General features: G+C 38.1%; 1 protein-coding gene across 2 annotated transcripts in view; it reads right to left on the minus strand.

Annotated features, from left to right (window-relative positions):
* Positions 1 to 21,091, minus strand: part of LOC143293423 (uncharacterized) — a 216,608-nt gene that overhangs the window by 89,180 nt on the left and 106,337 nt on the right. For both annotated transcript variants that reach the window (XM_076604273.1, XM_076604272.1), the window contains 27 exons: positions 20,453 to 20,659; positions 20,194 to 20,302; positions 19,763 to 19,871; positions 19,276 to 19,442; positions 18,260 to 18,366; positions 17,563 to 17,706; positions 16,752 to 16,932; positions 15,730 to 15,923; positions 15,021 to 15,227; positions 14,528 to 14,639; positions 13,353 to 14,006; positions 12,631 to 12,857; positions 12,101 to 12,190; positions 11,238 to 11,429; positions 10,687 to 10,887; positions 9,599 to 9,675; positions 9,036 to 9,099; positions 7,983 to 8,192; positions 7,181 to 7,295; positions 5,940 to 6,015; positions 5,188 to 5,357; positions 3,420 to 3,529; positions 2,669 to 2,830; positions 2,177 to 2,354; positions 1,568 to 1,761; positions 789 to 1,022; positions 319 to 433 (listed from right to left, as the gene is read on the minus strand). In XM_076604273.1, the coding sequence (XP_076460388.1) occupies positions 319 to 433; positions 789 to 1,022; positions 1,568 to 1,761; positions 2,177 to 2,354; positions 2,669 to 2,830; positions 3,420 to 3,529; positions 5,188 to 5,357; positions 5,940 to 6,015; positions 7,181 to 7,295; positions 7,983 to 8,192; positions 9,036 to 9,099; positions 9,599 to 9,675; positions 10,687 to 10,887; positions 11,238 to 11,429; positions 12,101 to 12,190; positions 12,631 to 12,857; positions 13,353 to 14,006; positions 14,528 to 14,639; positions 15,021 to 15,227; positions 15,730 to 15,923; positions 16,752 to 16,932; positions 17,563 to 17,706; positions 18,260 to 18,366; positions 19,276 to 19,442; positions 19,763 to 19,871; positions 20,194 to 20,302; positions 20,453 to 20,659 (4,606 nt within the window). The remainder of the gene's footprint in view (positions 1 to 318; positions 434 to 788; positions 1,023 to 1,567; positions 1,762 to 2,176; positions 2,355 to 2,668; positions 2,831 to 3,419; positions 3,530 to 5,187; positions 5,358 to 5,939; positions 6,016 to 7,180; positions 7,296 to 7,982; positions 8,193 to 9,035; positions 9,100 to 9,598; positions 9,676 to 10,686; positions 10,888 to 11,237; positions 11,430 to 12,100; positions 12,191 to 12,630; positions 12,858 to 13,352; positions 14,007 to 14,527; positions 14,640 to 15,020; positions 15,228 to 15,729; positions 15,924 to 16,751; positions 16,933 to 17,562; positions 17,707 to 18,259; positions 18,367 to 19,275; positions 19,443 to 19,762; positions 19,872 to 20,193; positions 20,303 to 20,452; positions 20,660 to 21,091) is intronic.

Genomic DNA, 21,091 nt, shown 5'->3' on the forward strand with positions numbered 1-21,091 from the left:
AATGCTGAACACAAATCCACTGGCACTTTGAGAAGCTGATACAGAAATTCAGGAGAAAGGGTGGGTGTATTTGTATTTGTGTGTGTGTGTGTATTTGTATTTGTGTGTGTGTGTGTGTGTGTGTGTGTGCACGCGCGCACGCACACGCTACTTCAGAGCTGCCATACAAGTAATTACCAGTCTATTGGATTTCTTTCCATTCACATAATTGTTGTGAAGGGATTATATACCATTATTAATGAATCCCCTGCATTATATGCAAGAAACAAGTGACTATCACAGTATCAGTCTCCATACTGGTTTCAGAAAATACAGCACCTTGCACAATGCTCCAGCTGGTTTTGTCATCTTCTGGCCGGCAGATCAAACTGCTGTTTGCAAGGCTAACGGCACCAGCTTCATAACAGACTGAGTCAATGACACACACATCAGTCTGAAACAAAACAAAAAAGAGCTTATTTATTTTCAGTGGTAACCATTTAAAAGAGCTTATTTATTTTCAGTGGTAACCATTTCAAAGTGGTATGTACAGCAGTTAGAGGAAAACAACTCTTTCCTTTGAATTTCGAGTGTTTGGGCAATGGCTTAATTGGGAAAAAAAAAAATTAATGAAGAAGCGTAAAAAAACTGGAAAAAACTGCCCGATGCAAAAGCCAAAAAAATAAATCAGATTCTGCAGAGAACAATTCTTCTGTCAAAGTTAAGATTGTTGCTATTTTGCTTGTTTTAAGTTATTATGTTAAACATAAAAATGATTACAAAAAGAATGAAACAAAATGATACTTTACCCTTATGGTGCATCCACTGTCTGAACACTTGTAGCAGTTTGAGTCGTAACTGATGAAAAGAAGCTCGGTTCCATACAATGACCCATTGTTGCTGACTGCAATGTCAAACGCATTCACAGACTGGCTGCCACATATCTGTGTGTTCAGAACACACTGAACAGATTCTAAGCTGATGAAGTTTGCTTTCACAGTGATTTCATCCCCATTGCTTTGCTCAAATTCTTGGTCCAAGGCCTGAAATGAAAAAAAGTGATGTACTTCACAAACAAGTCATCTTAAACCAATGTGAAAAGAAAATTGCAGAAAATTCTCAAACTTGCAGTCATGACCAAAGAAATAAAATTTTAAAAAAAGATGAGAAAAGACATTCAGACAATACACAATCAATCCATAAAAAAACCCAAAAAAAAAACAAACATAAAACCCACTTAACAACACTATCATCACCACCACCACCACCACCCACATGAATACACAAAAGCCCAATTTTCACACACACACACACAACGTGCGCACATGTACACACACATCCCAAATCAAAAACACACACATAAACATAGATACACATGCCAAAACAAACCACACCCATCAACACAAACATACATCCACATGCACATCCCAAAACACACACACACACACACACACACACATCAACGCAAGAGTACAAACACACACACACACACACATACACACACAAACACATCCCAAAACAAATACACACACACACACACACACACAGATCTTGCGAACAAGATACAAGTTCAGGAAACAATCCATACCGTCAGTGTCTGTATGTGGCATGTCAAGCTGTCACTGTCAATGAAGTTACGGCCAAAGACAACAACGCTGCAGCAGTCCTCCTTTTCGTTCCTGTCACACACGTTGTCACCAGCTATTTGGAACACCAAGGGGGGCTGGTTCTTGTCAATGGAGCAATCAGGACCACCAAAGCCAGGGTTACAGAAACAGAACCCTGTGAACAAGGGACCCTTTTTTTTTATTCTTTTTTTTTTTTTTTTTTTTTTTTTTTTTAAGTTTTTGTACATGCACATACACTACATATTCTTTAAAAAAAAAGCAAACACACATCAACAAAAAAAATAGAGAAACAATAAAGAAACATGAAGCAACACACACACATAGACAACACACTGATACATTCATGTGTGGGAGTGTGTGTGTGGGAATGTGCATACATGCATGTGTGTGTGTGTGTGTGTGTGTGTGTCTGCATGCACATGCACGCACATGTGTATGCATGTGCATGTTCAGGCAGGCTCAAGACAAACCAAACAATTAGGTAACAAATAAATATGACAGTCTTGCTGCAAAAATGCTACTTTTGACAATGTAATGCATTCCTCACAGAGAAAACAACCATGACTGACCTACAAGGCACTGGCCATTGCCACTGCAGTCCCCAGGACAGAGTACTATGATGATTTCAGGCGGTTTGAAAGAGCCGTCAACAGTGAACCACAGTGTAATCTCGGTGGACACGATTGTCGTGCACTGTTGTTTTACATTGGAGATCAGAGTATTGGTCCAGGAGATGTCATCGGTCATCTGTAACATTAACAGTAAGCATGGTCTTTTTAAGTGTAGTTATAAAATTCCAGGCTATGTAAGTCATGCTTGCATGCATGCATGCGTACGTGTGTGTGTGTGTGTGTGTGTGTGTGTACATGGGTTTGGGGACATGATCTTGAGCAGTGATGGATATTTTCATCATCTTTTTCTGTCTCTTCTCCTCCCACATCTCATGTTTCTCTGTGCTCTCCTCTCTTTTCTTTCGGGAGCTGTCTACTTCTCTCTCTCTGTCTCTCTCTCCTCCCTCCCTCTTTCTCTCTCTCTCTCTTGTTCTCTTTACCATCACATACCAGGATGTCTGACATACAGGATTCCACATCGTCAATGACAGACAGAGCAGTAGAAAACTCAGCCACACAGGTACTGGCAGAGGCAGAAGCACTGAGAGCATCTTGGCATGTTTTTCTGGCTTCCTCTTCGGTGATTCCACTTGGAGTAGGCCAGCGACGCACCTGACATATAAAAAACAACAACATCATGTACTCTGTATTTTGTTTCTACTGACTTCACAACACTGGTATGGTCATGTGAACATCTAAATTATAAGACAAATGCACATCAGCTCTTTTTTCTACTAGCACACAAACACATATGCATGGGTAAAAGTTACCAACCAGCCAATTCTGGAAAAGTGAGTTTGCCTATGTTCAAGCTTTGGAAGTAGCTTCATGCAAACAATAAAACAACAACAAAATTACAAATTAATGAAACAAATCACATTTTTTGCTAACCTGGCAATGATCTGAAAAAATTACTCACATTAAATCTTTCCAGTCTGGAAGAAGACAAATATTTCCAGATCCGGAAATCTATCTTAATCAAGTGGAATTGCGCACCTACAAAAATGTGTATGCACATGGATATACTTAGAATTAAAAAAATAAAAATCATCAGCATGCAGAAACAAACTTTCACTGTACATATGTGAATCCTCAGTGGCACATATCCAAAGTATCTGACTGCCAGACTACACTATTCAATGCAAATGCACTTTAATGCATAGTACAGAACTCTTGATTATAGATCTGAGCTTAAACTTACTGGAGAAACATAGGTGATGTCAAACTCAAAGTGAACAACTACGACAAACGTGTCATAGCACTGCACTGGTTCAACAGCTCGCTCTTTGTAAGTATCAGTCACATCCTCATCTGAAAAGCAAACAAATGAGGATCTTGAACATTGATGCATTTCAATGCTCTCACTTTCAAGTGACTTAAATATAGTATTCAATATTCATATGACTACAACCACACAGGACATGTGTGTGTGTGTGTGTGTGTGTGTGTGTGCGTTTGTGTGTGTGTTAATCAAAGCATTAAACTTCACGTGCATGTGTCCATGTGCAAATATAGCATATATGAATGAGTGACAGCTTGTGTGAATTATGTCTTTAAGTATTTCTAAATATATATCCATTTTTCTTTCAATAATTATGTCATGCTATTCAAATCAAGAGTTTTGTTGACAGGACACCAATGAAAGAGAACATAATCTGTAAAATGCAGTTTATATCAAATGTGAATGGTAGAAGAGAGAGAAAGATAGAGAGAGAGAGGGGGGGGGGTTAGAAGAGAGAGAGAGAGAGAGAGAGAGAGAGAGAGAGAGAGAGAGAGAGAGAGAGAGACTGAGACAGAGAGAGAGAGAGAGAGACAGACAGAGAGACAGAGACAGAGAGAAATAGAAATGCAATCACACATACACACATTCAGAGACAGAAAAAGGCTGAAGTAAGGGTAATACAGAATTGTAGCTATCCATTTCTCAACTCACAGCTATATTGTTTATGTTAAATCTGATTCATTTTGTGTACTTCTGTTTTTCTCATATTTTTTATATAACTGATTACTGTATTCAAGATGATAACTCCGTTTAAATCAAGTTATTTTGAAGTATCTTGATAATTTAAGAGTTTTTTTGTTTGTTTGTTTTTGTTGGGTTTTTTTTTGCAGAAAAGGAAATGTTGCCTTTGCCTCAGGCACACCGCAACATGTTTTCTACAGATCTGCGCAGACCGGTGTACTCTGCTGAAACTTTCCAATTAAAAAAAAAAAAAAAAATATCTTATTTTTTTGTTCATTCTGTGAAATCCAGTATCCACATTGAAATATCCATATGTAGTAAACAAATGAAATGTTTTCTGTGCAGAATTTGTATTTCTTTTCTTTAAATTGTGAACAAGAAAAAACAATGTCATGCAGTCTTCAAACCCAAAACTAAATTTCATGCAATAACTACAAAAAGACTAATAAATTTTCTGGATCCGGAGCCTGAATGAAATAAACCATTCATGATCCAGAAATATGGCTTAATCTGGAAGACTTAAACCAATCAATGGCATTAGTGTATAGGTCTTTTTTTTAAATTATATTTATTTCATATCTATTGACAGACAAAGTATTTCCAGAGAAAATTAACTTGTTAAAATTTACCATGCACACACACACACACACGCACACGCACACACCAGGAACACTGAGTTATTACACTGACTCACTTTGTTCAAACAAGTGAGTTAAAAATCACCCTGTTCAAACTATAAAAATTACTCAAAATGCAAATTACAGTTACTGCTGTTTTTGTTGTTGTTTTTAGTTGGTTTTTTTTTGTTTTTTTTTTTTTACTATTGATAATCAGCTTCCACAACACATACAACTTTGATTTTTTTTCTCTCTTCTCTCTCTTTAATTTATCACCTTCAGGGTACAGGAAACCAACACGCAATAACAAGTTCATATTTGGGTGTAATTTCAAAAGAAGGAAGACAAGAAACATCACTGTTTAAAAACAGATTATGTGTCATACATACATCGTTTGGTTTTCGCAGTGGGCACACTGGAATCAGGGATGGAACAATCCAGGATGTATGCATCAGGGCCACAGGAAGTCACTCCACTGCAGAGGCAGAACTGCGTTTCGGCAGAAACTTCTTCCGTCTCAGGACAGTATCCATTGTACAGTGATTCTTCTTCAGATACCCTGAACAATCACGTACAAAAAGGCAGGCTAAAACGCATCTTCTTTGATTTGTTTCTTTTCATGTTGATAAGTACATATATATGAAGGCAAACATGCATCTAAAGACCTATTCTAAGAAAGTCAAATTATGACAATTTTCTATGTAAAACATGATGATTCAATAACACTTATCAGGAGCATTTTTGTATGAAAAAAAAATTGGCTTGAAGCCTTTTCAAAAATTATAATTCACACAAGGGACAGATATACACATAAATACGATACAAACACACATTCACAAACTCTACTCTGGTGTTTCATATAACCTTATGCTTGAATGTGCATGTGCATGTGTGTGTGTGTGTGTGTGTGTGTGTGTGTGTGTATGTATGTGTGTGTGTGTGTGAACATATATACTTCCCTTGAACATATATCCATTGAATATGACATCAGATGAGAAAATCAGGGGAAAGCATAGAATAGTAATAAGCAATGAGTGAATAAGCATATTTGACATGCAAATGCACACCTAAGTTACAGTGTGTTTTGTTGTGTGTCCGTGTTCGTGGGAACATCAATTTTCAGGCAAATATGTGAACTCACCTCCAGCTGACTGAAAACTCCTTGGCAGATCCCTGTATGTCGTTACCTGCAGTGTCGTCATACAGCCCACAGAGGCCTGAAATCACATGATAGTAATACGTGCATTGAACTGCTAACCAGACACTGAAATATCTCAGAAACTGTACACCTTTCAGTCATGGAAATGTGTGTGTGTGTGTGTGTGTGTGTGTGTGTGTGTGTGTGTGCAGCAATATCAGACCTTAAAAAACTGTGATGTTCACACAGAAAAACCATGAATTTATATTTACATTTTTCTACAACAAACATATACAGATACATGTTATAAAGAGGCACATGTTGAATCTTTCAATATACCACCAGGCTGGACTCGTCAATTTCCAATTTTTAAGAATTTCTTCAGATTTATTTTTCACTGGTCAAAATACTTATTTAATTACCCATACTGTAAGCATGTCTAGCAAGTACAATAAACCATACTACAGCATGTGCACTGAAAGAAATTTTCCTTCATAAAATCATGTTTGATTTAAAAATTGAAACCTTTCTGTGGCTCACAAGTGCAACAGGCAACAGCCAGCAAGAAAGCAAATAGCTGCTGCTTGTTGCACTTGTGAGCCACAGTATGTATGTTAGATAAAATGTAATCTAATGAAAGAAGATTTCCTCTTCCATTTTGATTGATTGATAGAATGCCAGAATGATGAATGAACTGATCTCTGTGCGTAGGTGGGAAAAGGAGTGATGCAGTAAAGGAGAGGGGAGAGGTTAAGAGTGGCATAAGCTATTGCATGGTGTATGGAAAGTGGGCCTGTAATGTTTGTTGGCTGTTTTTTTTCGTTTTTAGTTTGTTTTTCACATTATACCAGACATTAAAAAGATATGGTCACAAATTTTGTTGGAGATTCTTTTGTCTTTGGACTCTGTGTCAAGAAAGTTGATAAGAATGACATTATCTTTTTTTATATAAATGTGAGACATATCTCATATGATTCTGAATTTATAATGGCATTTAATTCTCAGTCAGATTAGCATATTTATTGTCAGTAAACTGATAGTAAAGTTTTCATTTTGTATGATAAGATGCATGGGTGTATTCACATGACAGAAAGAGAAAGAGAGAGAGAGTAAGAAACTGGATAAGCAAATAAACTATATTTCTGAGTGTACACAAGTGAAAATCCTTCAGCACTTCTCTACTGTGTAAAATCACCTATAAAGTAGAAACCTTAAGCAAAACCACAGAAGTGAACAGATCTTACCTTCAGTGTGTGCAAAGTCTGCTGCTGAGGCTGTCACCCACACATTGATGAACTCAGAAACGAGGACGTGTGTTTCAAACTTGATGGTTACTGTAGTGCCAGTTGGTAGAATGACCTACACAAAAGCATGATGTCAGCTTTTCATAGTGAGTGGAAAAAAAAGAAAGAGGAAGGAAACCAAAAAAGCTCTTGCTTCACATCAGCTGCAATGAAGGTTTCAACATTCACAAAATTGCTTGCTTGTCTTTTCTTCTTTTTATGGGAGGACAGTGGAGTGGGGGTACTCAGGCTCTGTGTGTTCATGTGTATGGACATGTGTTCTCATGTATGTCTCTAGGTGTATTGGTTTTCTATCCACATATATACACATGCATGCAGGCATACACACACACACACACACACACACACAAACACACACACACACACACACACACAATATGCTACAAGACAGTTAAACAGATAAAACGATTTTTCACAATGGGGATTACAAATTATTCTTGACAAAACAATGGAGCTTATCTTCCATTGAACAGATCCAAACACACACACACACTCATATGTATACACACAACAACAACAAAAAACAACCCCAAAATAACAACAACAATAAAACCAAAGAAAAACCAACTTCTTATGAAGCTATCAATATCTGAATTTCTGTTATCCTTCCAGGTATCAGAGAACAAAGATGACAAAAACAAACTCCGGATAAATAATTTTATACAGTGTGCGTAGAGAAAAAGAATGGGAGAATCAATTAAAAAGCAGACTGGAAGACCCCAAAAAACACAAAAAATCTCACATCATATTTTGTTCCGCCATGATATCGGTGAATCCTGAGGCCTGGGTTGATGTCGCCATTTTGGAAGATCTGAATGTTCATTGGCTTATTTGCACCTCCACCGGCCTTGGCTCCACAACGGTCAAAAAGGATGACATCGTCCTCCACCTTCACTGCTGCAGCACAGTTGCAGGCTGCAACTTTGTTGCAGCTGCGCAGGAACACGTGTACCTGGAATTCAGAAGGTCAACAAGTACTTATTTTTCTTCTTTTCATGGAGTCTCTTTGACCAGTGATTTTCATTTCCATCATGATAATCTTTATCCTCATATTAAGAACATACGATGATTTGATTTTGTCTTGTTATCTTTTTAAATCTTTGTTGTACAGTCTCAGTCTCATTTATCCACATGTTTATCATGAGATTAGAGCTACCATTTAGGGCTCTTATGAGATACAATAATCAGCTAAATTCTTTTTCGTCCTGTAACTGATATACAAAGAATTGTTGTCTACATCTCCATACCAATGTTGAAAAAAATCAGATCTTTTGAACAATGTTTAACTTTCTCTTCAAATCATTCCTGGTGTCCATTGAGACTGTACTGGTTCAACTAAAAATCACTCATTCCAAATTTTATGTAGAGAAGCTTAAATTCTTTTCTGGTATTAGTTCTAATGTGTGTAGGTGCTGAAAAGATTGAAGAGACTAGGCACTGGAATATAAATGAAGACAGCATTGTACTTAAATCTATACTTTTTGTAATGAGTTTCAACCAAAAGACAAGCATTCTGGATATCAGTGAGACACCAAGAAGCCATCAGTTTCACCATTTACCATAATACGTGGGGTGGACTGTCGAACTTTACATACAAATTTGTAAATGATTATTTTGTTGCATTTTTACCAACAAATTAGAAATATCAAAATCTCAAATTTCATAACTGTATATAAAAACAAACAGGGTAAAAATGAAGAAGGTAAAAAGAGACAGAAAGAAATATATGAAACTATATTCAGAAAGAACAATTAATCATATATCAAACAGCATAAATTAAAATCAAATAACTTACTGCATAGGGAAGAGTGGTGTGCCTGTACAGCACAAATTCTCCTTCAAAGAAATTGTCGTACCGTCTGCAAAAATAATGGATACAACAAACATATTATTATAATCTGCAGTGCTCGATTTGGAGGTACAAAAACATTTCCCCTTCCTTTGAAAAAAATTGTGTAAGACAACTGACAATTATGAACCAAAAGCATGGTTAAAGATGAACTGTACTCAAAAGGATTATCAATTCTCTCAACACAAAAAAAACAATGTACCACAACACTGTCAGTGATATATGAATAAACAAAATGACAGCATTTCCATTGTGGTAGATACACCTACAATCTATCCAAAGTACCACTAAAGTAAGTGAAAAACAAACAAGAACAATTAGCTTAATCTGAATCTGTATGCCACCTTGGCAAGTTGATTGCTTGCCAAACCCCCATTTACACTAATATGTATCTCAATTGAAAGTCGTATGAACCAGTGGTTTTACATATAAGCCCACTAAATAAACCAGCACAACGAAACAATCTCTGGCAGATAAGAATTATGAGTGAGAGAAAACCAAGAACACACCTGCCATCAAATGTCCTCATGTGGGGATCATTGACTGACGCACACTGCGTGCCTTTGTCCTTGTCCACGACAGTAACCTGTTTAAAAAATAACAGAAGGAAACGTTTTATGCAAACAAAAACATTTTTAAAAACTGTTCTCTAACGTACAACTGTCATGTATCCATTTAAAAACAAGCATCCAACACATTAGCTATCCATAGGAAGAATAACAGAAAGCACAGATGAATTTCTTTCCAGATTTCCCTCTTCATGCACCACTTTATCAAATAAATGAACTCTAAATAAAACAAGATGCATAACCAATATAATTTCATGTTACAAAAATCCTAAATTAGTGAAATGGAAAGGCCAACCCTGTGCACACATAAAAACCAACATTGAAAAGTATTTTACCTTCTAACTTCCTGCCTTCCCATCAAAAGGTTGTGAAACTCTGGAGAATTTGAGAATAATTATATGCAATGTAATTGGTTTAAAGCTTTGAAGGTAATCATAGTGCGTAATATTCTCTAAGACCCTGAAAGAAATTATGTGCTCTAAGAACCTTTTTTATATAGTACATGCATGCCAATGCATTATTCAAACAGTGTTGAATTCCTTTCAATAACAACATATGTGCTGATCAATGATTAGAGGTACAAAAGGCATTGAATGCCAAAGGCAGTGCATGACCTGGGGTGTCTTTTGTGTTAGCACAATACTGGCCAGACATGACAATCAAACTTGTTGCAGCTTGATGTAGTTTGGCTGAATACAATGCCAAACAAAAAATCCGGACTTTGTTCCAAGGCCAGACCTAAAAATGACAGATGAGCATCAAAATTATCCATTCTGTTGCCCAAGCCACAGCAAAATCAGTCCAGCAGTTTGCAATGTATTTCTGTGCATGGAACAGACACTTAAAGATGTACAGATATAATGAAACACATAGAAAAATGTGTGAAACTGCTCCTCCACTAAAGCTTTTCTGATTTAAAAAAATTTTTATTGTAAAACTTAAAGTATGAGTCAGGCTATCATCAAGTAAAAACAGAAAGGAAACATTTGTTGAATTGAGTATACGGAATAAGGAATATGTCAACTCACATCAGCATGTCCCACATTCACTGTGGCAGTTATCACCCCACTGCAGGTGATAGAGGCAGTGACATTCACAGTTCCTTTCGAATCTCCGTCTTTTGTGTTGTCTACCATGGCTCGGAGCAAAATTGGAGTAGGAATGTCCCATGATGTCATGGTTATTCCTGTGCTGCACTCTTCAGCCTGATCATCAGTCTGCACGACTGCCTGTTAACACATACACACACACTCACATTGTATTATGCACGCACAACATCTTTTGTTGTTATATTCTTAGGTAAGTTAGATACAAAATATTAGCTGATAAAAACTGAAAGGGAAAAAAAAGTATAGTGGGGAAATGAGCACACATTTGTACATGCATGTGATGACAAAATTATATCCATAAAGGATGGGTACACACACACACACACATGCACACACACACACACACAAATAATCTTAAAAGTTCAACCAATCACAAGGGACCATAGTGGGGCTAAAAACTTTTTTTTTCTTCTTCTTTTTTTTTTAAAATCAGAAATATCAATCTTATAGCTATCAAAGAAGAAGATTACCTGAGTCAGATTGTTGCCTTTGGGACATTTCTGTATCCCCGTGAATGTCCCAAACACTGCTGTGGTGATGATTTTAGCGTCCAGGTCTCTCTGATCCACAGGACACAGGAGGTAGGGAGGGACAGTCACCAGCACCTTCAACTCAGAACTGCTTCCTTCTCCTTCTACCAGTGTGACTTGAGATCCCACAAGCTGAAAGAAATGACAGGGAAATTATCATTCATGATATTCACGTACAATCTCTCTCACTATGGTTATGCCTAAAATAATTTGATAAAATACATACCAATGCACATGACTGATAAAAGAATCTGCAGGAAGACTATTGTGTACCTTTTCAACAGAAGAGCTGTGCAATATGTGCATGTTTTCATGGAACAGAAAGAATCACAGAATAGACAATGAGAGACAGAGACATTGGTAATGGCAGAAAAGGTGGCAGCCACTCTCCGTGCAATATCAGTTAATACTTTTGAAATGCTAACTCAAAGGAAGGTGTGTGTGTGTGTGTGTGTGTGTGTGTGTGTGTGCGTGTGTGCGCACATACATGTGTGCACATTGTTATGTGTATGTGTGTGCATTAGTGTGTGGGTGCATATAAGTGTGAGAATGTACAAGTGAGAGAATGTGCACACCTGTATGTGTTCTTTTTCTTTATTCATATCAACAGCTGCAGTCTCATATACCATCTCTGCTATTTCGATATAGCAAGAGTAAATAGTACTAGGAGACAGCTTGGTACACCCAAAAACAACAACAAAAAAGACAAAAGACATGTCTGGAAAAACAAAGAGAAAGAGAAAAATAGAACTGAAAAAGATGACATCAGCTTAGGGTAAAATAATAAGAAACGCTGTCTTTACCTGAACAGTAAGCTTGAGTGTTGCTGTGTACGTGGGACCTCTCAGTGAATCACAGTCGTAGACATAGCAAGCTGCCACAAGGCACGAGACCTGAAACAGTCAACAGATTTGATACCTTCTGTCCTCCTCCATTTAGCCGGTCTCTCTTTGCTTCTTTCCACTTGTCGTTAATTCCCAGGAGCTCACCCCATACCCTCTTTTTTGTCTTTTTGTCACAGATTCATGCATTCATATGCTTTTACCAGTGTACTTTTTCATATTCCTTTTGTCATCATTTATCTCTTTTAATTATCAGTTGTGTATTTGTGGACTTTATGTGCTTGTCTATGAAACCATTCTTTTTCTTGAATACATATATCAGATTGTTAGCCTATGAATTCATTCATTTATTCATGTATTTGTTCACTGAGCCATTTCTTTTTTTGTTTTTTGGTTGTGTTTTTGTTTTGTTTTGTTTTGCTTAAATTGAATCTAATATGACAACTTTCTATTCCAGAGTAGAGGAAGACATACATTAACCGAACACTTACTTCAGATTGGTAGGTCACATTTTGCAGAAGCTCAAAGGGTAACATGTCTTCATCCATCAGGCCAACATCAGAAGGTCCTTGGACAGTGGTTCCGTCCACAGCCCATGTCACAGTGTAGGCCACATCACCCCGTGGCACTCTTTCCCAGCGGCAGGTGAAGTAAGGAAGGCTTGTGTTGGCGTTCACCTGAGCTGTCACCTTTGGTTCTTCAGGCAGTGTGGGCAGGTCTGCACAGGACATAGCACCAAGAAATGAGGGCTTTGTTTCATCTCCTTTATGTGGTTATTTCGTCAGTCACCAGCTGCTAACTCTGCAGAATGATGTCACCTACTTGAAGATTGGGAAAATAGGTACAAAAAAGCAGATTTAAAACAGAAAAGTGTACTAACTTGTTTTAAGAACATGGCATCAAAACAGATGTTCTCGTCATTAACATGGAACTGCACAAGAAAGAAAAACTGATGGAGACTAATTTTGTGCTGATTTTTTTGTTGAATTTTTTTTCTTTTGTATTTGGCAGTGTCAAGAAAAATATTCCTATTTCTATTTGATAATTGCATGGAATACAAATCAGATTGTTAGCAGAGCCTTAGGCTGTTTCTGAAATACTTTTTTTTCCTTTCCAAAAGTTGAGTTTCCTGTTTCAACAGATATCAAAAGAAGTAGTATATCAACAATCTGCAAGAATATTTGCGATACAGAACACTAAGAACACCACTTACTTGTGATCACACCAACAATCTCCAGAACAGGTTTGGGAGCAGTGAAAATCTGAAGGGAACCAAACACCAACTGAGCATAGCAGCCTTTGGAACCAGGGACAGGTCCTCCAATGTACAGGTTTGCTGTTTTGGTGGCCAGGGTCTTGCGAAGGGAGTACTTTTTGGTGCGGGTCGTCTTCTCACCCACGCTCACCTGTAGTCCCAGATCCTGACCCCAGCTGATTTCATAGTCAGCATACTTGTCAAGTTGTGGTTTGTCCATCTGCACTGTCCACAGGTGCTCCTCAGTGCTGACAGTGATGTAGGTCCAGCCACGGTAGTAATACACCGCCAGGCCGCTGTAGTCTTCCAGGTCTCCACCCGATGTGAGGATGTACATGCTCTCACACAGCGATGACACCTTTGCATTGAAGGTGACAGTGAATCCAATCTTACAGTCTCCAGGATTGGACAGGATACTGCTGGCTCCAGTCTGTAGATCAAGCACTGCGGTCTGGCTCTGGCCATCCAGCTGCAGAGAGCGGACTCCCCCTTTGCCTTTCACCAGCTTCACACCCTCAGACACGGTCAGGTTGACTTGGTCACCAAGGTTGGTCACCACGCGACCCTCGCTCACTGACTTGAACTCAAAGCGGCTCTCGAAGGCTTTGATATCTGCAAAAAAAGAGAGTCACACAGTTTATATTTCAGTATGACTGCTTGTCTGTGCTGATATAGATATTACCTCTTGCTCTGTTCTTCTTGCCTTAACTACAAGCCCTTCACTAATATTGATTCAATGCCACTCATTTCAAATGACACTTGCTCATTTTTTTTTCCAAACTCATTCTGTCCCATTAACTGGCTTACTGAAGGAATCATGTACAGCATTTAAAAAAAGGATGTACATTTGATCTTTTCCACATTTGCACAGACACACAGACATAGACACAGACACAGAAACCCACACAAACAGTACTCACACATTCATATACTCAAACACACACAAAACACACACACACACATTCATGAATGCATGTGAATTTTCTCTCTCTCCGTCACTCTCCTGTTGTACAAGGTCACAAAGGAAATTTCACTGTTCAGATTGACAGAGGGAGGGTGAGAAATGATTGGGAGTCAAAGACAAAGACAGAGAGAGCAAAGGAATTTGTGACCTAAAGCCACACTGTGCTGACCTTTGGTCTGGGCCCATGCAGTTGAGTTGTCGGGATTGCAATAGTAACGAGGGTCATCACCAAACACAGCCTGACACATGTAGCACCGACCGTCAATCTCACACCTCTTGTCCTGAAGCAGCCCAAAACACACATGTTTAGAGCAGTGTGACACTTCATAAGAAATAAACACAAACTGGATTACTGTGTTGAACAATATAAGCACAAACAGAACAACAGCTGTGATGTAAACATATCAGGTATAAATACTTAACCACAGCCATTACACACATCAAAAGAAAGGTGCATAGATTGTCTAAAACATCCAACTTAATAGTTATTAGTACAAATGCACCAGACTATGATTTAAAACAGCAGCTTCAAACATAAAATTAAGTTACCAAAGCAAACAAAGAAAGCATAATTCTTTGCTTAAAAGACAAAACATACAACAAAAAACAACAACTGAACAAACAGTTTTACACACAAACAAAAGCATAATTTGGGCGCTCACTCTTGGCGTGCAGGTTTCACTGGAGCACTGTTCACACTGACTGTCCAGAACAATGTAGCGAAGAGGAGGGCCACGGTCCTTGCCATTCAAGCTGACACTGATTTCTATACTGTAGTTCACTGATACGGCACAGGCCACGGAGCTGAAGCCCAAGTAGGTGGCTGGCACAGAGAAGGTCGCTTGCTGAATATCAGTGCTGGCTTGGACCTGACCACCACAAGAAACCACATTCAGACAAAGTTTGAGAAGAATTGTACAACAGAAAAATCTGGAAGATGGAAAGGTTTATGAAATAAATTTCTACTATGCTTCTTTCTTTTCTTTCCTTTGCATTGAAAATCATACATCATACATGTATTGCATTTTTAGCTTACATTTTTTTCACATATTCCATGGAATGTGTATGCTCCATTTTCTTCAAAGTGATGCATTTATACATGTATCTTTATTTTCATTTCACTTTTTCACACATTTTAGAGGATGTTTCTGTGCTCTCCAGTTTCATGCTCCTCTGTAACAGCATAGCTTTGAAACAATGATGGAAGCAGGTTTTCCTGCTAATACTGCGTGAACACGACAAACATATAGTTGTGTCCGCGTATGTCCAAACGAAGTCATACATACATATATTTCAAAATCAATGAACATTAATAAAAAAAACCCACAAAAATAAAAAAGCAAATGAATAAAAAGGAATGAGGGAACTGACCTGTATGGGAGTGACATGACAAGTCAGGTTTTCTGTGTCAGCAAACCCTGAGCCCACAAGGACCATCATGTCAGGACACTGTCCCTGACGAAGGTCACAGAAGGAACCACCGATGATGTACTGCAGATTCGGGGGTACGGACAGGTCCACAGAGCAGTCAACACCAGTGAAGCCAGCATCGCACACACACGCACCTAGATAACAAGGCATATTTGTGTAAAAATAATTTTGCAACATAGGTGCATAGCTTGTGCTCAGAATCCTTCTATAATTTATTTCACTGATCAACATACTTTCAGATCTGCAAGCTTTCTGTCTGTAGACTTTACATCTTCCATAATTTACCCAAAGGTTATAACACTTTTAAGTGTACAAACATATCACTCTAGTATGCGTTTTAGAAAAATAAAGTTAATAAAGTGAAGTTACCTCATATATTACTAACACAATGAAGCCTTTGTAACTAAAATTCTATGCACAAGAAAAATGTTCTGAACACCAGAGAAGGAAAAACGAAAAGCTTATTTTTATAATGACAAACATTAAGAAATGAAAGTGTTCATGATCAGCACTGATGTTAGAAATCAATAAAGATGAATAAGAGTCAAAGAGAAGTGAAAATAAAATAATAAGAGAGAAGTGAAATGAAAATCATTAAACGAAGAAGACAAGACTTCAGAATAAACAAGAAATCTGAAAACTGATAAAGGATAGGAGGAAGAAAGAGAGAAGGGGGAGAAAGAGAGATAGAGAGAGACAGACAGACAGAGACAGACAGACAGAGATAAAGAGAGACAGAAACAGACAAAGATACACAGACAAAGGGACAGACAGAAACAGAGACAGATAGAGACAGAAAGAGTGTAGGAGAGAAAGGAAATAATTACCAGTAAATGGCACTGAGAAATAAATATCATATAGAACTGAGTGAAACAGCACGCACACACACACACACACACACACACACACACACACTCTACCTCCACAACTTCCCCTTCCCAAAAAAGACAGAAAGCAGTTACCTTTCTTGCAAGAACCATGGAGGGAGCAGTTTTCAGGACAGAGAATCTCGATGACACTGAGGTCAGGGATCAGCAGACCATCATCTTCCACCCACAGGGATACATTGGTCACCAGCTGGTGGATACAGGTGAACTCAACACTGGCCACAGCGGTCAGTGTCCATGACTCATCACCTGATACCTGCATCAAGGAAAAACAATGGGTCAAGCATTTCACACATGTGCGAATTTCATAGCATTGCTGTACAATACAATACATTTTTATTCATCCATTTGGAAATGAAATCATTCAGTTCTGACATAATAACAAACTCATCGGTGTGTGCTAAATGGTTGAAACTGATACAAGCAATTAAAACGATTGCAGATCTAACTTCAATTCTGACACTTCTGTAACAAACCAATATGTAAGCGCTAAATGGTTAAGTATGGATGAAGTGGTCTGTAAATGTACTGATAAGCCGACAAATAAACAAACAAAAAAAGACTGCAAACACGTATAGATGATGTCAGATGCTCAATATACATTTACAAGTATGTGTTAATGTACTGATACCAGTGCTATTACATTTTCAGGTGAGAGATCAGGTTTTCTGTAACGGGCAGTGGATATCTTATTGCTTTATTTTACAGAAAGGGAAAAGAAAGAAACAGGAACTAAGATCTTCACACTGAACTACAAACCTCTAGTAGGCTGCCATGAATATTTGGACATGACTAACATGTGAAGCCCTGCCATACACACTTGCACGTTTATCTACACACACACACACACACACAATGAGCAAAGACAAAAAGAGTCACCCTTTACCTGTAAGTCTGTAACACAAGCTTCCACCTTGGCTTCAATGTCCAATGTCAGACCAGCCACGGACCCACAGACTGCGAACACCTGGCTGTTGACAATGGCGTCTCTGCAGATTTGATCTGCATTGGTTATATTGAAGGCTGGGAGCTGAAATGAACAGATAACAGACAGTGCAGTCATCTACAATTTTTCTGTGGCTTTTCCATATTTTCTAAGTAAAATGTTTCTTTTTGTTATTTTTACTCATGTAGTGTGTCTTGAGCATTATTATATCTTAATGGAAGGTTGCAAAAGAAATAAAATGATATATATAATTATTATATCATTAAAATAAACAAATCACAATGAGAAGTATTGAACCACTTCTTACCCTTACACATGGACAAATGAAATAAACACAAGAGGCAGGGACAATATGACAAAATATATCTAGATCTAAATTTGTGTCAACACATATACTTTCCCCAAGCCTCCTCACACACACACACACACACACACACACACACAAGATACGAATTATGAAAAGTTTCTTACTGAAACATGGCAATGGTATGTTCTATTGTGCACACACACAAACCATAGAAGCACTACATACCCATCACATACATCAACTGGAAAAAGTTAAAGGTTCCTGCTGACAGTAAAAAAAAAAAAAAAAGACAACATGCTGTGTGATTATTACTGTGCAAGTACTGCCTACCCCTGGGATGTAAGTGATGTTGAAGAAGTAGTAGAACTCAGCAGATGTGTGATCGCAGCCTTCAGGTCTTCTGGCCAAGGGCAGGTAGAGTGATGTGACATCTACACCTGAACATCAAACAACAGTGACAAACATTAAAAGGCTTCACCACAAGGTTCCATTGCAGGATGTTATTTCTGATAAGTGCACTGAGTATTCAGATGACAAACTTGTTTCAAAACTACCTTCAAAAATGTTTGATTAGTGCACTGAATATTCAATCACAGATGACGATTTTCTTTCAAAATTACTTCCAAAAATGTATTTGGCAAAACTGCAACTTCTGTTCGGTGGCATACCTATTACATCACCCTAGTATGAGATTATTTGTCTGCCTGAAATCTGCCAGCACTGGTCCAAGCTGGCGTTGCAGTGACAGTTTTTGAGCTGAGCATTAACTGTTGTTTTCCTTGTAGTGAACATCTTTTTACTCTTCTTCACTCTGTGCAGCACAGCATTTCTGCAGGTGTCCCCCACCTCCAGATATCTTCAGCTGTCTTCCACACCAAGTTCTGCCAGCTTCAGGACTTCCAATAAACTGTGTCACCCTGTCTGCCTGATGCACCATTTCTTCCTCTTCCCTCCAGTCTGTGCCATATCTGATGGTGCTGCTTTCTGTTACTGGGAAGTGCATCCCACCCACTATTTTCTTCCTATGCTCACATCACCATTTTTTTCTTTGAATGGAGGTTCACTGGCTGCTTTTTTGTTGTTTTCCTCATGTTTCCAAGACCAGTGTATCAACTATTTATGATGCAGCATTTGTTGAGGTATGTGTTGAAAAAAAAAAAGGTCTGGATCTCTATTCTTCCATGCACCTGACACACTGTTGAAAATGAAAGCTGTAACATTTGGTTTTCAACAATAAGGCCAGACAATTAATAAAATGCAAACCAAATGATTTTTTTTTTATCAGCAATAAAGCCAGACTATTACTAAAGCAATGACTGAAGTCTGTTTCATCCAGGAAAACATACCATCAGTGAAAGCGGAATCAGGGATTCCACAGGGAGCAGTGTAAATGCTGTCAGAACATGAAGGATCATCGAGCTGACCACAGCTGCAGTATTCTGCCTCCCTGGTTATCCTGGTGAACTGGTCTCCACTCTGCGGGCAGTAGCCATTCAGATAGGACCACTTGGACCTGGTAAAAAAAAAAGAAAGCAAAAAAAGAGCATAACTTCTACATTATACTGAATACAATAGTGACAATAGTACTGTCTGCAGCTTAAATTTTTAAAACTCCTTCTATCCACTCTATTTTGAAACAAAATGAAAACTGTAATATTCAGCTCATTGTATTTGTTGAAAAGAATGTATTTTTTTCAAGATAGCCAGGAAGTGGATAAGATTAAGAGTTACCAGTTAAAAAAAAAAATGTGTCAAAATAATTTTATTTCACAATTAGTAGGCTGAAAGAAAACACCCATGTAATAGTTTGGGTAAAAATCTGGTACAACTAACCTCCATGACTGGGAGAAAGAATCTGGCCTCCGCCCCTTCTCAGTGGAAATGTTTCCACTTGGTTTCTGCAGTTCGTTTCTCTTATCTCCATCCAGTGTGCCACACAAACCTGAAAAACCCACACACTTCAATCATCACAATATGAGAGGAAGACGATGAGGAGCAAGAGGAAAGCGATAAAGAAGGGACTGATAGATTACTTAGAAGCTTTTGTTGCTGGTTCCTGAATTCCTTTCATTTGGTTTTCATTCAGGGCACAAGGAGTCCACAGTAATCAGATCATATTATTCATAGCTCAGTAAATAATGAAGATATTCTCATTACTGTGAGGTACGCCACACCAAATGCAAGGCAATAATGCAAACTGCTTTTCATGAACAAGAAAGAGGTGCATTTCACTGATGGGGAAACAGAAAACTGTTCAGACTGACCTTCTGTATGCTCAAAATCAGCTGCCGAGGCCTGGATTCGGATGTTCAGGAAAGGTGACTTTTTGGACCGAATGCTGGCTTCGACGTACGTGCCTGTTGGGAGATAGATCTGGAAAAAAAGAGAAATATTTCAACTGCTCATAAAATTTTACTCATTCAATAGATTATCACTTCATGTCATTATCATTTACCAAGAACAGAAACTGTTCATATCCACAGAAACTTTAGAAAAAAAACAGCAACAAATTTTGTCACTTACCCTGTACTTCTTGCCATCAAGGAAGCGCAGGACTGATGTGCCAGGAGTGAGCTCTCCGTTGACATAGAGACGCACATCCAGGGAGGTATCTGCAGAAGCTTGTGGTGAACAACGATCAATGACAATCACGTCGTCGACAGAGCGCACCATCACCGCACAGTTGCAAGAGGCTCCTCTCTTCCCACATTCTTTGTAAAGGGCATGGACCTGAAAATGCATGCAATCATGGTTGCTGCATCACTTGCTGGTTTGTTGCTGTGTCAATATTTTGAATAATAATCACAGTCAGTACTTGTAGTTGCTAGTTTTTGCTGATTTATTTGTAAGACTGGCGTTATTCTGACATTTCAGAAAACAAGTATTAGAACCAGTAGTTCTTTTTTTGGCTGGTTTCATACTATTTAGCTGTTTTTGGTGCTATCAGGTTTGCCTCTTTTCATTGGATCATGATGTATGATTTTGGTTATTACTCCCGATGAAACTATAGTGCAATACAACTGTATCATGTATTGTTTCTACCATCATATTTATTTTTCTTTACACTCACTTTAAATTTAAATTACAAGAGAAAAGTGAAACACTTTTCAACAAGAACTACAGGTAATGAATGAAACTGTTTGCTGTTTCTTTGTTCTTCTT

Source organism: Babylonia areolata, chromosome 19 (assembly GCF_041734735.1).
Source record: "Babylonia areolata isolate BAREFJ2019XMU chromosome 19, ASM4173473v1, whole genome shotgun sequence".
Lineage (NCBI taxonomy): Eukaryota > Metazoa > Mollusca > Gastropoda > Neogastropoda > Buccinidae > Babylonia > Babylonia areolata.